Consider the following 15030-nt stretch of genomic DNA (forward strand, 5'->3'; position numbering starts at 1 on the left):
TGTAATATTTAAGGCATGTAATATTGTTGCTAACAAAGAATGGAATATATTTTCTCTTTATAACAATATAGTACAAGATTATCCTATTCAAATCAATGAGATAAATGAGTTAGGTTAAAAGTAATCAAAAAGTAGTCAGAATACATTACTTAAAATTAGTCATCTAGATTACCAACTACAATTTTTGTCATGTAATTTGGAATCAGTAACTGACAACAATTTGTAAGTAATCTACCCCGCACTGTGTGTATATATATGTATACATGACATATAACATTACTTCCAAATTTCAAATAAATATAATGTCATTTAGAGCATTTATTTGGAGAAAATGACAACCGGTCAAAATAACAAAAAAAGAAGCCATGTTTTCAGCCCTCGAATAAAGTATATATTCATTTTTAAACAACACAATACTTTAAAAAGTTAATGTTTTAACTTAGGAATAGTCAACTCTATGTAAGTTCACCTAATGTTTTAATATAAGAGAAATCAATATTTGGCGGAATAACCCTGATTTCCAATCACAGCTTTCATGCGTCTTGGCATGCTCACTATCAGTCGGTCACATTGATGTTGGTGACACTATGCCACTCCTGGTGGAAATATTCAAGCAGCTTGGCTTTATTTAATGGTTAGTGACTCTCTTGCTTACATTTCAGAGGTTTTCAGTGGAGTTCAGGTCTGGAGATTGTGATGACCATCAAAGGGTCTTGATCTGGTGGTCCTCCATCCACACCTTGATTGGCCTGGCTGTGTGGATTGGAGCATTGTCGTGTGGGAAAAAATAATCCTTCGAGTTGGGGAACATTGTCAGAGCAGAAGAAACCATGTTTTTTTCCAGGACAACCTTGTATGTGGAAAGGACCCATTGAGTCACACATCCTTCACAAAGACAGATCTGCCTGATTCTGATCTCCATGATGTGTCCAGTTTTCAGCTTTGCCCAACGGTTAGACGGACCTGGAGAGGCCGAAAAAACCCACAATCTCTCGCACCTGTGTAATTTGGTGGTGGATTGGTGATGATCTGATGGTTCTTCAGTATGGCTAGAATCAGGCAGATGTGTCTTTGCGAAGGATGCATAACTCAAGCCACGTACAAGATTATCCTGAAAAATAATTGCCTCCTTCTGCTCTGACAATGTTCCAACTCGAAGGATTGTTTTTCCCACAGGACAATGCTCCAATCCACACAGCCAGGCCAATCAAGGTGTGGATGGAGGACCACCAGATCTGTCATGGCCATCACAATCTCCAGACCTGAACTCCACTGAAAACCTCTGAAATGTAAGCAAGAGAGTCACTAACCATTAAATAAAGCCAAGCTGCTTGAATTTTTTCACCAGGAGTGGCATAGTGTCACCCAACAGCAATGTGTGACCGACTGATAGGGAGCATGCCAAGACACATGAAAGCTGTGGTTGGAAATCAGGGTTATTCCACCAAATATTGCTTCAAAATATTGATATTGAATATTGCTTCAAATATTGACGTTAAAACATTGTTGTATAGATGTCCCAAAACCACATTGGGAAAAGAAATGTTCTTTTTTTCTTTATCCATAAAATGGAAGTCAATGGTAACCAGCATTTATCCTACAGAAGACAGCCATACAAGTTTGGAACGACATAAAGGTGAGTAAATGACAACAGAATTTTTATTTTTGGGTGAACTATCCCTTTAAGATGTTTTTTTATTTTTTATTAACAATGATCTTCCAGCACACTGCAGAAGAAACAGCTGTTTCAGAAACACAGCTCTCCATTACTTAGTCTGACCTCTAGGGACAGTGTAAAGACCATGGTAAAGACACACCTCATGTTTATCTCTTAAATACCTATGTATTCCCACAGCAGCCTGCAGTTAGGAAGCAGGTCACAGGTGGCACTATAAAATAACAAACAGGGCATAAACACTGTTGCCTTGGTCTGTTTTTTGCAGATCAGTCCTCGTTAACCACATTACACAGTAAGAACTCACTGAGCTTTCATCTGTGGCCGCTTAAGATTTGTCTCCAAGTGTTGCCAAGGTGACAACGTGTGTCATCACCAGACCTGGGACACCACAGGCTTTCCACAGAACCATGGACTAGCAAACATATGTAAAATAGCCTTACATGCAAAACAGCCTTGCATACATTACATCCAAAATGTAATGCATGTAATTCTGTTTGAATCCAATTGTGACCATACTGGTTTGGATTCAAAGGAAACAAATCAAATTGAGGATATGAACAATTATACAACTCAAAGAAAAGGATTTGAGACAAAAATATTTTCTTTCATTTTAATGTGACTGTTCAAAGCCAGAAATTACTGCAGGGATCGACAATTCCAAACACAACTTAGGTTACAAAAAATATAAAGCAAAAATAAAGAATGAAAACAGACTTTTCTAATTTGTTCTCATGTGCACAGTAGAGCTCTGGAGCGTTGCCACAATGCTCAGATGAACAGGAGAGAGCAGCCTGCTGGATCAGCTCTCTGGGTGTTTTGGTTTATGGATCATGCACACTAGAGGACAAACACACTCGTGTCTGCCTTCCATGCAAACAAAACACTCGTAAAAGGTCCTGCTGAAGTGACGCGAGAATCCTTAGGCCAACTTGTACATTATTAACTCAGAACTGCAAATAAGCTTTTCATTTGTTTCATCATGACCATAAAAGCAACAGGAATCATAAAGAGGGATTGGGGACTAAAAAAAGGTTTGTTTTTGGATAAACAGTCATTGACAGGTTTAAGGTTGGAGAAGGACAAATTCGGATCAAGAAGCTTCAGCTGCTCAATCATTTTCACATCATAAAACTCCTCAGCAATAAACATTCCCAAAAAAGAAATCCAAACAAACAAAAGTCTAGGGTGAATTTTAACAATTTGTACATTCTAAAGCTGAACCAACATCAAACATTTAAAATGCAGAGAGTGGAAGAAAAAGAGGGAAATGTAGGGTGTGGTAGAAATTCCCTCAGGACTGAGATGGAGACATCTGGGCCTTCCTCATTGAGCGGAGAGCTTTCTCACGTAGGTGCTTCTCCAGATCATCCAAACTGTCTTCTACTTCACTCTCTGATTCCTTCAGGAAAGGTAGCATTAATTATGTCTGACTCAAGCATAACAAATATGCTTAGGCTTTTACCTTACATAGAACTTGTATATGTATGGTAAAAATATAGAGACACTTCATATTACTGGACTACAGACAGCTTTAAAAGTGTAACTTCACCTTTTTCTGGTCAGAGTCTGGCTCTGCTTCCAGTCCGTGTGCTCCTGCCACCCCTCCGCTCTTTTCTTCTCCACTCTTCTCCTTCTTCTGTTTCTTATGCTTCTTGTGTTTTTTCTCTTTCTTGTGTTTCTTCTCTTTCTTCTTTTTCTTCTTCTTACCACCTTCTACATCTGAGTTCTACAGAACAAACAGAGAAAAAGTTGAGACCTTTTTGGCATTAATCCTAAATACGGTGGTTTTAATAGGATCCATTTGTAAAAACAAACAACTGAAAAGTTTGGAAACTAAAACCAAATACAAATTTGGTTTTAGAAGCCTCAAAGCTCTCTGGACTTTTTTGCCCCAGTTTGGGGCAAGTGAGACCCAAGCTTGGGTAGGTGTGGCATACCTTGTTAGGTGATGGGCTTGGGGAGACACTGCTGTTCTTTTTGGCAGGTGGAGGTGGAGAACGGCTAGCAGAGCGAGAGGGTGAGACTGAAGCTGGTCGCTTGTGAGCCGTGGGAGGAGGAGGAGGAGAAGCAGATGGTGAATGTGAAACCTGTCGCCTTACAGGCTGGGGGCTCTGAGAACCTCTACAAATGGACAGAAGAGAGAGTTATTCAGAGATAGTTAATCTGTTACACAAATAGAAGCGGAGCTATAGAAAAACGTACCTCTGAGATTTGCGTGGTTCTGGTGTGCGGGAAACCCTGCGAATGGGTCTGGTGCTGTGAGACGGGGACGTCTGACGTCTTTGTCTCTGTGGGGATAAACTCGAGGGGCCGTATCGAGCCGGAGGACTGGAAGACACTCGAGTAGAGTGGGCAGGGGGAGAGGAGCGGGCATCCCTGCCCCGTTGGGCTGCAGAGGGATTTGGAGAGCTTCTACGGTGGCGGGGTGGAGGCGAAGCAGAAGTGGGCGGAGTACGTCTTTTTCCTGGACTACTGCCACGGTTCCGTTTGGGGGACTGAGAGGAGCGACGTTTGGCCAAAAGGGAGGGCGATCCCCTACGCTTCGCCATTGGCGAAGGAGATGCCCTGCGCTTGGCCACTGGCGAAGGTGACGCTCTGCGTTTGGACATAGGTGAAGGGGACCCTCTATGCTTGGACACAGGTGATGGAGACCCTCTGCGTTTGGACATGGGTGAAGGAGACCCTCTGCGTTTTGAAACGGGTGAAGGAGACCCTCTCCTCTTGGACAAGGGTGAAGGAGAACCTCTGCGTTTTGAAACTGGTGAAAGAGATCCTCTCCTCTTGGGCACAGGTGAAGGAGACCCTCTATTCTTGGATACAGGGGATGGAGACCTTCTACGCTTGGGAGGAGACCCTGATGAGCGTCTTTTTTGAGCTGGGGGAGGGGAGGGACTGTATCTGCGCTGGATGGGAGGAGTGAAACGCCGGTGAGGTGGAGATGGAGATCTGAAAAAGGAGGTACAGAATAAAGGGATGAATACCCACAGCAGGTCAAAGAGTCTTCACAACCCAAAACCACAAACTCTTCATAAACTCAGCTGAACTTTACCTGCGCCTTGGGGGGGGGGAGGGTGACCTGCGGCGGCGAACAGGAGATGGTGAACGATGTCTACGGCCAGCAGGTGATGGAGAACGTCTCTTTCTGAAAGCAGAGAAAGGGAGTCTAAACTCAGGGTCTGATAGTAATAAAGCATCTCTCAGTTGAGTAAACCACAGGGCTGGGTATCGACTCAATTTAACAATTCAGTTATAAACTTTATATTCATTAAAGGGTTAGTCCACCGAACTATGACAATTCTGTCAGCTTCAGCAAAAAACAATGAAGTTTGTCTTGCGTTTGGCGAAGCTTCCGTTTACCATTTCTGATGTTCTTCATCTATGTGTTTATCTATGTTTAAATGTGAATTACAATTCAAAGTAGTTTGCGCACATCCTAAAAAAAATAAAGATCTGAAAAATCTATTTTCATCCTTAAATGAACAAAGCATCTTAGTAGTGACCTTAAGGGAAAATCACAGGTCAAATGCAAATGTCATGCAAATATTGTTGATTTTCACCTTGGGGATGCATCTCTGTGTCGCCTCCGTGGTGATGCAGGTGAATGGCTCCGCCGCCTTCTGATTTCTCCATTCCTGGCACCTGCCCCTCTATTTTGCCTCCTTGGACCTTCATCTTCAGAGGAAGAGGATGAACCAGTGTCTATAAGCAAAAAAACAAAACAAAATAAAAAAAATCGAACATCTACTAGCATACATTTTCCATATCCAACACGACTTGTAGGTGTGAGGAAGAGAGAGGGGAAGTGAGGACAGACGAGTGTGACGGAAATAAAAAAGTGGTAACCTGAAGAGGACTGCTGATTCTGTCTCCGATACTGACGACGCTGCTGGACAGAATCTGCTGTTGACCCTTTGCCCACCTTCTCCTCTTCTGTAACAAAGCAGTGGAGTCCTTCAGTGCCCGAGAAACACCCACGTGCCCACCAACACAGAGTAATCATGTGCAAAAACACAGCCACTAGGGGTGTCACGATTCTCCAAATCACGGTTTGATTCTCGATTTTTACTTTTTTTTTTGATGTTTTTACAGGTTGATATGCCATTTTTAGACTAGACTTTTAAGCATAGGCGTAATTTCCGGGTGGGAAATGTAGCCACCTCTTTTTGCTAAGTTCGATATTGTCCCCACCACTTTTGAAACGTCTCGCAGCACGAATGTACCAATACAAATAAATAAAACATCTCCAGTTAACTGGCAGAGCATTCATTTCGTTCGTTTTTTAAATAAGAGGCGATCTAGCACTGAAATGTGTTGTTTTTTAAATCAAGTGATCAAAGTGCTCGTTGCCGCTGCGATCAGTGGCGCAGATACTGTGTTCTCTTGTGGCTCGCGCACAGTCTTCACTCGGACGCGCGCTTCAATCCGTTGTGGAGTCTCTCTATTCGTTCCGGTGAAATTACAAAAAATGCAAACAAACGTGTTCCTGCCTGATTTACAACTACTGATAAACAATCGGTTTTGATGAGGAGGAAAAAAACCTATACGAGTGCAGATTAGAACCCAGAATCTCTGATACGCTTGCAAAAGTTCTGCCACTGGACTAGGGCTGAACGATTAATTGCATTTGCGATAATATCGCGATATGATGAAATGCGATTTTAACCGCAAAGCTGCGATTACACCCTGGTCACGTGACATGTGAGTGTAAACCAGTCTGTATTGCAGATGAAGCATCAACTTGGCACGTTACGCATATAGGCCTGGCATAGGCTACAGGAAATAACAGTTTATGTTTAATTTATGTGATATTGTATTATAGATTCTCTCCAACGATTCTGTATCGATTAAGATAATTTCAGATTTATGTCTGAGCTTAGTTTTAAACACAGATACGTGATGACGCTACGTGTGCTTTATAAACAACCGTATTATGCTTGCTTCTAATTCCTTTGTCTCACACACACACACGACACCACTCGAACCTTCAAAAAAATTATCTTTCATAAAGTTCAGAAAAGTTTAAGCGAATTACAAGGACATTCATGGGGGCGTGGCAGCATCAACGATTCCATTTTTTAATTCGAAGTTCGAGATTGTGACTTAATGTCGGTCGATTTCGATTTAAAACACAATCGTGACACCCTTAACAGCCACACACACAGCCATGACCCCCCCCTCATCTTTGAAATGAACAGAAGAGACTGAAGAGACTTGTGAGACAAGAGCTTCAGAATCCAAAAGTTCATTAGTTCATGTTATTAGAAGTATAACAACAGGCCAGGCCAGACAGACAGGGTTCTGCCTACAAGTCTCTAAACATTTCTGATATGTACACAAATGCACGTTTAGGAGCCAAATCTCACCAGACTCTGATGCATCGGATCGTCTGGGCTTTGGAGAAGGAGTGTCATTTCTTCCACCAGGCCTGTGCTTCACAGCTGAAATTTTCACATGCATTTCGGTCAGAATCATTTTACAGCTTATTATCCTACAAATAACATGGTGCTGACAACTAACCATTTCAGAAAAAAATGAAAAAAGAAAAGAAAAAAAACTATACTGAGGGAATTATTATTCTAAGGGAGAATAATTTATTATATAAAATAATTGTTATTATAGGGAATTATTAATATATTATTATTATTATTCAAACCATTTCAAATTTCAAATAACAATATTGACTTCTAGGAAACAACCTGAAGGGCTGGTGTCTGGTCCTGAAGGACTGCGGCCTCGTCTTCTGGAAGGACTGACGGGGTCCAAGCGGCGTGGAAGTTTTCTGGGCGGTGTAGCTGACCTACGCTTCCCTGCTCTCTTATGGGGTGACCGAGAAGAGGAGCTGCCAGAGGAGGACCGGGAGCGAGAGCGCCGCCTGGTGGACAAACAAGATCAGGTGAACAAAAGCTGACTAGCAAAAACTTCTAGCAGTTCACATGAGGCAGATGAAAGACAGATTTTTATTTTAAAGACGAGTAAAAAGATGAAAAAGACATGAGAACATTTATAAAAACTAAATGTAACACCAGTGTGGCTTTACCGTTCAAAAGATTTAAGTTGTGCTTATTAGGGTTGTCACTAACGAATATTTTGGTAATTGAGTAATCTTTCGATTATTTAGACGATTAATCGAGTAATCAGATTTTTTTTTGGTGGTAATAAAAATAGACCTATGGGAACAATAGAATTTAAAAATATATAATAACAATGAGGCAATAATAACTCATTCAAATAAAGTATCAAAAGCATGCAATTATGGGTTTATTGAACAGTTCAAATACATAATGTAATATACATACTATAAATTATCAACTTGTGTACATTATGTATTATAAAAAATGCCTGCAGAGGGCACCAACAGCAAGGTGATTGTTGCTGTTGCACTTTACAGCATGATCAAATCCTTGTTTAATAATGTGCAAACATTTAATTCAAAGGTCTATTCAATCACTTAATATTTGGCCACTTCTTTACGATAAAATGGCACAGCGAGAGTTGAAACTTATTTTGACATCGCAATGAATAACAGTTTGCAATCTGCAAATCTGGCGAAATGGCGCACATTGAGTTCCCAGATTAACGTTATCAGCAATCCAAACTCACAGCACATGCAGAGATGGAGTGAGTTTGTTTACACAGCTGCTGAGATGCTCCACACATGTAAATAACAGCACACTTTGCAATGAAACAAAATGCATTCTACATATGCATTCCCAAAAGCATGTTATTGGAAACCTAAACAAACAGCACATGCAGAGATGAGTTTGAGGAGTAGCATTTACTGTGAACGGTGCAGCTCTGAAAAAAAACAACCACCAAGCATGTAAACAAAGCATGACAGCCCTTGATTAAATACATTAAGCAGCCTTATAAAATGGTTTAATAATGTGCTTTCTTGTCCTTGGAATGTGCCACTTCAGGTATTTTAATCGACATGGATAAATTGCAATCAAGGTTTTATTTTACTTTTATTTAATCGAGGAATTGTGACAGCCCTAGTGTTTATTATTATTTTTCAAGTCTCTTATGCTCAAAGGCTGCATTTATTTGATCAAAAATACAGAAAAAAGTAATATTGTAAAATTGTATTTATTCCTGAGATGCTAAAGCTGAATTTTCAGCAGCCATTATTTCAGTCTTCAGTGTCACATGATTCTGCAATTGTTATTGTTCATATTGTATTACCTCCCCCGCCCCCACTCCTGTCCCACCCACTTATTAATAATGTTGAAAACAGTTGCTTAATATTTTTATGGAAACTATATTTTAGGATTCTTTAATGGAATAAAATGTTCAAAAGAACAGCATTTATTTGAAATAGAAAGGTTTGTAACACTTTAAAAGTCTTTACTGTAACTTTTGAACAATTTAATGCATTTTTTAATGCAAAAAATTTAATAAAAAAGGCTGACCTGCGGACAGGTGACCGGCTACGTCTATGTCTAGAGGGAGGTCGCCGTCTAGGGGGGCTCCTGCGTCTCGGAGAGATTCGCCTCCTGGGACTTCTGCGGCGAGGAGAGAACGACCTAGAAGAGACATTAGCTTATCCCCCAGTTCAATCACATTTACAGGTAAGCAAAATGATCTAAGATAAGAAATCAACTGACTTCACCATCGGAGACAAAACTCACCTAGAGCGGGACCGAGGTCGTTTGCGAGAACGAGGTGATCGAGAGCGAGAGCGGTGGCGTGGGCGATCTCTCCGTCCATCCTTATCTCTGTCCCTGTCTCTGGGTTTGGGCCTGTCTTCTGATTTTGATGTTTTGTCTGGAGAGGACTCTTTCACAGCCTCAGACATGGAGTCCGGCTTCATCTCAACCACCAGATCACTGACAGGGGGAGAGATTTCAGATTCATACACAAAATCTTTCTGTGGTCAATAGCAACTACAATTTTAGGACTGCACAGTGCAGTGTCAGGTTTCCATAGTTACCTTGTAGAGGAAGCCTCCTCAATTAGAGGCTCTGGTTTGGAGCTCTCTGATTGGTCCGGTTCTTGCTTTGGTTCTTCTTTATTATTGGGCGGACTAGAAGGAGGCAAGGCAGCCGGGCTCGGTTTTCGGCGAGGAGAGCGAGGGGGACTGGATTTACGATCACGCTTCACGGGGGAGCGGGACTTCCTCCTGGAATTAAACCAGAAAAAAAACCAAAAAAAAAAAAACAGCAGTTAAGCACATGGTCAAATTAATCTGCATCATCTTCACATCCGGTTTGTTCACATGTTGTTTGATTTACAACATTATCCATTATTTACACTAACAAATATACTAATCTAATTGTTAACGTCACCATGAATAAATAAATAAATAAATATATATATATTTTTTTTTTTATCCATGTACATAACTATTTTTCTTTTGATTCATGTGCCCTAATGATCTTTAATCAAAAACAACAACTAAAATCGCTATGAACTGAACTAAAAATGAACTGAAATATCTATAATTAGCAAATTATAACGTTCCAACAAATCCCGATGGACAAATCAAGTGCCACCCTATATTTTTTAATGTTTGAGAAGCCATTTCACTCAGATTTACTTCACAATAGGGAAAAAAAGACTATCAAAATTTCCATTTCATGCTGACTTTAAGCAAAATGAAGGCCAAAACCAACCGTTTAGGGCTTTTTGACTGAGCTCGCTCTTTGATCTCCTTCTCCCTTTTATCTTCATCTATTTTTTTCAGAGAGGCGAGTTTCTCCTGTTCGATCTAAAGCAGCAAATAGAAAAACTGTTAAACACTCAACTTGTAGTTTACAATCATGTTGTACACATACCCAATTACAACACAAAATGTCCAACCTTATAAAACTCCATCATAATCAGTATGCAAGTTCATAACTTTTCAGCTCTTCTTAATCACCTGTCTCTGTTTGATCTCCTCTTTCTTTTGCTCCAGGAAAGCAGACGGGATACCTGCGATGTTCTCCTGGGCACTTAGCAACAGCGGCCAGAGGTCCTTCATGAATTCTCGAGCGTTCTTCCCGTTCAAAAACCCTGTCAAATTAATCTGCATCATCTTCCCATCCGGGTTCTGCAACACAAACAGCAGGGAGGAAGAGAGAGAGGAGGAAACCATGCAGTTAATACTGACACAGAACCAGTGTGCTGAGCTCTGAAAGTCTACCTACACCTTTCCTTCCTGAACATCCAGTAAACAGCTGCTTTTCAACAAGAGCCCAGTACCTGCGGGCCTCAAATGTCTCTAAAACCAACTTTCACAGCTGAATTTTATTTTTACCAATTTAATAAAAGGATCAAAACACTTCTAAAATGGATAAACTCACTTTGAGCATGCATTATATGTTTACATATTATCTGAACTGAGATGTACCCTCCCAGTTCACATCCCCTCATCAAGGAGCAATAAGACCCTCCCCACCACTAGGGCTGTCTCTTCCTGTGCAATATCAAACTCCTGAGAGATAGAAACATTACAGTCCACAAACAGAGTGCATCAAAACCCCACAAAGCAAGAACAGTCCAGTTGTCTTCAGTGTGAGTGGCGCAGGCTCTGTGGGCTGGGGGGGCGGAGAAAGGCGCTCCATTGGCTGGCCTCCGCCTCACTACTGCATCACACTCAATCACCTTGAGTTTAATGCTATATCATTTATCTAAATTGCAAGAGACGAACAAGCAATAATGAGTACACAAGGCATGGAAAACTCTTTATTTACAACAAATGAAGAGGAAAATAAACCTATGAGATCCATGTGCTAAAACAAGGGATGCTGAATCGTGCTCCTAAAGATGTACGTTCAGTTGTAAGAATAGGGCTGGACCTAAATTTTGCAATAAAGTAGATCTCCAAGAGCAGGATTGAGCACCCGGTGTCCTAAAATGAGGGTTAAATTAACATTTCTGGTTCAATAACAGTTAAATTCCATCGACAGCATCAGTGGAATAATTTAAGAATTTTCCCATTTTCCATACCAGAAACAAGCAAATATGATGATTTGCTTTCCCTCTTCAGACATATTTATTTTGCATGTATATCAGGGGTGCCCAATCCTGTTCCTGGAGATCTACCTGCAAAGTTCAGTTCCAACCCTGCTCCAACACACCTGTCTGTAATTATCAAGTGCTCCTGAAGATCTTAATTAGCTGGTTTAGTTGAGTTTTATCAGGGTTAAAGCTGAACTTTGCAGGAGGGTAGATCAACAGGAACAGGACTGGGTACCCCTGATGTACAGTTTATGGACCCATTTAAACAGCGTTCAGAAAAAGTGTGATGAAAAAAAAAGAACATGTTAACCCTTTTGTTTTACTTTACATATTACTGTACTGAAGCAATTATCTATCCAATCAATTATTATTATTGTTATTATTATAAGTATTATCTAGAAAAGGTTGATGTTCATATTGTATTTCTAACCACTATTTAAATGACAAACCTGAAGCTGAATATTTTTTTTATTATATGTAAATGTTTAGTACTTTTCAAAAATATTGCTCCAAATCAGCTTTAAAGCTAATTAAAAAAAAGAATGTGTAAACAATTTAGCTAATTATACTTAGATTAATTATTGTGATTCATTTTGAGATTCTATTAGATATAATATAATAATTGGGGGGAGAAATAATGTATTTTTTTTTGCATTTTAATTAAGTTAAAAAAATATATAATTAAATTCATCCTGTGGCCCCCTGTGAATGTTTGCAGAGGCCCCAGCCCCTTAGTTGAGAAATACCACCCCAGTTTAAAAAACCCTAGAAAAATCAGTTTCATGAAAATAACTACAGGTTCATCCACATAGATTAGCAGTCCAATTGAATTGAATTTAGACCATTTTTAGCACAAATAAAATTATGGAATTAAAAGTGCTTTAACCTCACATTTAAGTCTTTAAACCCTTCGCACTGTTATAAGAGCCTTATTGTAGTTGCCTTTTTTTTTTTAAAACAAAAACTAAAGGAAGACTTATTCTCTGAGGTAAATTACATTATTCCACAAATGCTGTAGATCAAACATAACCTGTATTTAACCTGAAACATTCCTTTAAGTTATTGTATGGCTATGTAATTACAAAAACTGAAAGCACCTCTTTATGTAAGAGAATAAGGAAAAACCTGTACGTATCATTAATAGGAGCAAATACCTCTCTGGAATCCAAGCAAAAGCTTCCTGAAAATCAAATCTTTAGAGACTAAAACAGTGACAAATAAACAGGCCTTAGCTAAATAAATGAAAACGCAAAATGTGTCTCTCTTTGTTATTTGTATCACACTGTGCAAACGGACAATCAAACAATTAACCAATTTATTATTTTAAAACTGACATCTGAGCTAGTCAATTAGACAGAGCATAATAATAATTATTGCCTAATAAATTCCCTTGAAAAACATGACCATCTTACACCACCAATGTCGTACTGCATTATCACATGCAATTTTAAGTTTTCTTTGCATTCTTTAATAGTTGTATGTCGTTCTAAAATTGTCATTAAATTAGGCCTTTGTGTTTAAGATGTATTGCTAAACTTTGACTTTGAAAGGCACAAATGATAAAGCTGAAATGACTCTACCACTGGCACAATGTCAATCCCTGCTTATAACTCACCTCAAAAAATAAAGCTCATCATCAAGGGAGAGTTGGATTCAGAGAGACTTTGGGCTCAGGTGAGATCTAATTAGGAGTTGGTGCTATACTTCAGATGCAAGGAATAAGATCCATATTGGTTCAGGCCTTTTAAATCATAAATCACATCAACATTAGAACATTGCTGTTCAGAAGGAACGGTGTCACAAATCATATCTTCAGAGAGAGAGAATATCATTTTTACCCCTTTTTCTGTCTTTTTAAAACCAGACAGACACTTAAAGACTGTGATGTTAGATGCTTTCTGCTACATCTACACATGACAAATGTTTCAAATAACTGTCAGCGGTTATTCACTGAACTTCAAACCTTCTCTCATCCTCCCAAAGAACAAAACACATTTAATATATAATTGCAGCATGTGTGAAAAGAGCGGGAAGAGCAGAGGGGGCGTCTACCTTTTCCTCCAGCTGGTTGAAGACAAATTCGATGACGACGTCATCCTCAAAGCCAAGGATCTCTGTCACGCGCTGGGTGATCCAGGGCTTGATGACTTCCAGGTTGACCTTGGTCATATCCACCTAATAACACATCACAAAACAAAAAGGATTTTCCATATATTATTTTGGGGGTAACTTTAGGATCAACTTTTATTTGGATTAATTCAGTATTACATTAATTATTTGGTTAAAAATGATTCAGTATGACATGGTCCTTCAAGAATCATTTTAAAATTCTGGTGCTCAAAAATATTTTGAAAACAGTTGTGCTGTTTTAATATTTTAGGGGAAATTATTATTTGTTGAATAAGAACAGCATTTATTTGAAATAGAAATCTTAAGTAACATTATAAATGCCTTTACTGTCACTTTTGATCAATTTAATGCCTAATTTCTTTGCATTGCAAAATTATAATAGTTTAGAAAGTTATTATTCAACTAAAATGATTGAACAATTTAAAATCTAATGAGCCCCAATGTACAGCGTGCTTATGGTAAGCTGCTGCTGTGTACACATTTGCACCAAAGAAAACAAGTATTTTCATATTTTCGACCTTTTTCTCCAGACATTCTGCAAACTTCAGCTGCTTCAACAGCTTCTTATGTTTGTTGCTGAAGCGGTTATCCTGCTCCGCACTGGTGCCCTTTAAAAACAACAACAAAAAAACATGAAATCATAATTAAAACATCATGTGACACATTTTTATTTCCTTTTTAGTTGTATATGAGGTTAATACACAATTTGCAGTACGAGGCTAATGAAAAAGATTAATTATTTATACACCAATACATAACGTTACATAGTCTATAAGAACATTAAATATCAATCTATATTTCGGTTTCAGTCTGTATTTCACAAATATAACTAAGATACGTCGACTACAGATTACTTTATAGTGGACTTTATTTGTAATAATACGTGCGATAATGTGAAAATAAATTCGTTAAATCTGTTGTTCCTGATTAATCTGTTGAGTATTTTCAGGTTCTCTCACGCAGCCGCCATTACAGCCACACTCCATTGAACACATCAAATACAGCCTTAAAACAACCAACCAGTCAACCAACTGACGAATAACAAATAGTAACAACGTATTCGACCTTTATGGTGTGGTAATTGTAAAAGAATAGAACACTTACGCGGAAAAACCCCGCGTCCATTTCTGTCGTGTGTCAATATGGCACGATGTCCCAAAATCCACTGCGGCGCGGCAGCTTTTTCGTCACTTCCGGAAGATGGGTGATCATGTGCCTAAAATCTGGGCTGCGTCCGAAAGCTGGAAAATGCGAGAATGCTGCCTCCGCAGGCAGTAAAG

The 15030-nt window shown here is 39.3% G+C and overlaps 1 protein-coding gene across 4 annotated transcripts; it reads right to left on the reverse strand.

The window, feature by feature from the left end:
* Positions 1 to 2274: 2274 nt before the first annotated feature.
* Positions 2275 to 14976, reverse strand: srrm1 (serine/arginine repetitive matrix 1). 4 transcript variants are annotated; one of them, XM_082142216.1, is made up of 17 exons: positions 14855 to 14976; positions 14269 to 14358; positions 13673 to 13795; positions 10539 to 10709; positions 10291 to 10385; positions 9609 to 9797; positions 9307 to 9504; positions 9088 to 9201; positions 7375 to 7550; positions 7042 to 7116; positions 5522 to 5608; positions 5236 to 5377; positions 4728 to 4820; positions 3881 to 4624; positions 3616 to 3799; positions 3228 to 3404; positions 2275 to 3070 (listed from the first exon to the last, which is right to left on the reverse strand). In XM_082142216.1, exons 1-17 carry the CDS (start codon positions 14873 to 14875, stop codon positions 3059 to 3061), a joined length of 2691 nt encoding a protein of 896 aa, XP_081998342.1. In that variant the 5' UTR covers positions 14876 to 14976; the 3' UTR covers positions 2275 to 3058. The 4 variants fall into 4 exon arrangements, with proteins under 4 accessions (XP_081998342.1, XP_081998341.1, XP_081998344.1 ...); XM_082142215.1 differs by having other exon boundaries at positions 2275 to 3077; XM_082142218.1 differs by lacking the exons at positions 14269 to 14358; positions 14855 to 14976 and adding an exon at positions 13236 to 13361 and having other exon boundaries at positions 2275 to 3077.
* Between the last annotated feature and the right edge of the window lie 54 nt (positions 14977 to 15030).

This window comes from Leuciscus leuciscus, assembly GCF_965113295.1.
Source record: "Leuciscus leuciscus genome assembly, chromosome: 17".
Lineage (NCBI taxonomy): Eukaryota > Metazoa > Chordata > Actinopteri > Cypriniformes > Leuciscidae > Leuciscus > Leuciscus leuciscus.

Bases quoted from the DNA above. Each gene is read 5' to 3' on its own strand.
- srrm1 (XM_082142215.1), bottom strand. From the start codon at position 14,875: ATGGACGCGGGGTTTTTCCGC. The intron at 9,505-9,608 runs GTAACTATGGAA...TCCCCCTGTCAG, and splicing joins GAGGAGGCTTCCTCTACAAG to TGATCTGGTGGTTGAGATGA. The intron at 5,609-7,041 runs GTGAGATTTGGC...GCTTTGTTACAG, and splicing joins ATCCGATGCATCAGAGTCTG to AAGAGGAGAAGGTGGGCAAA.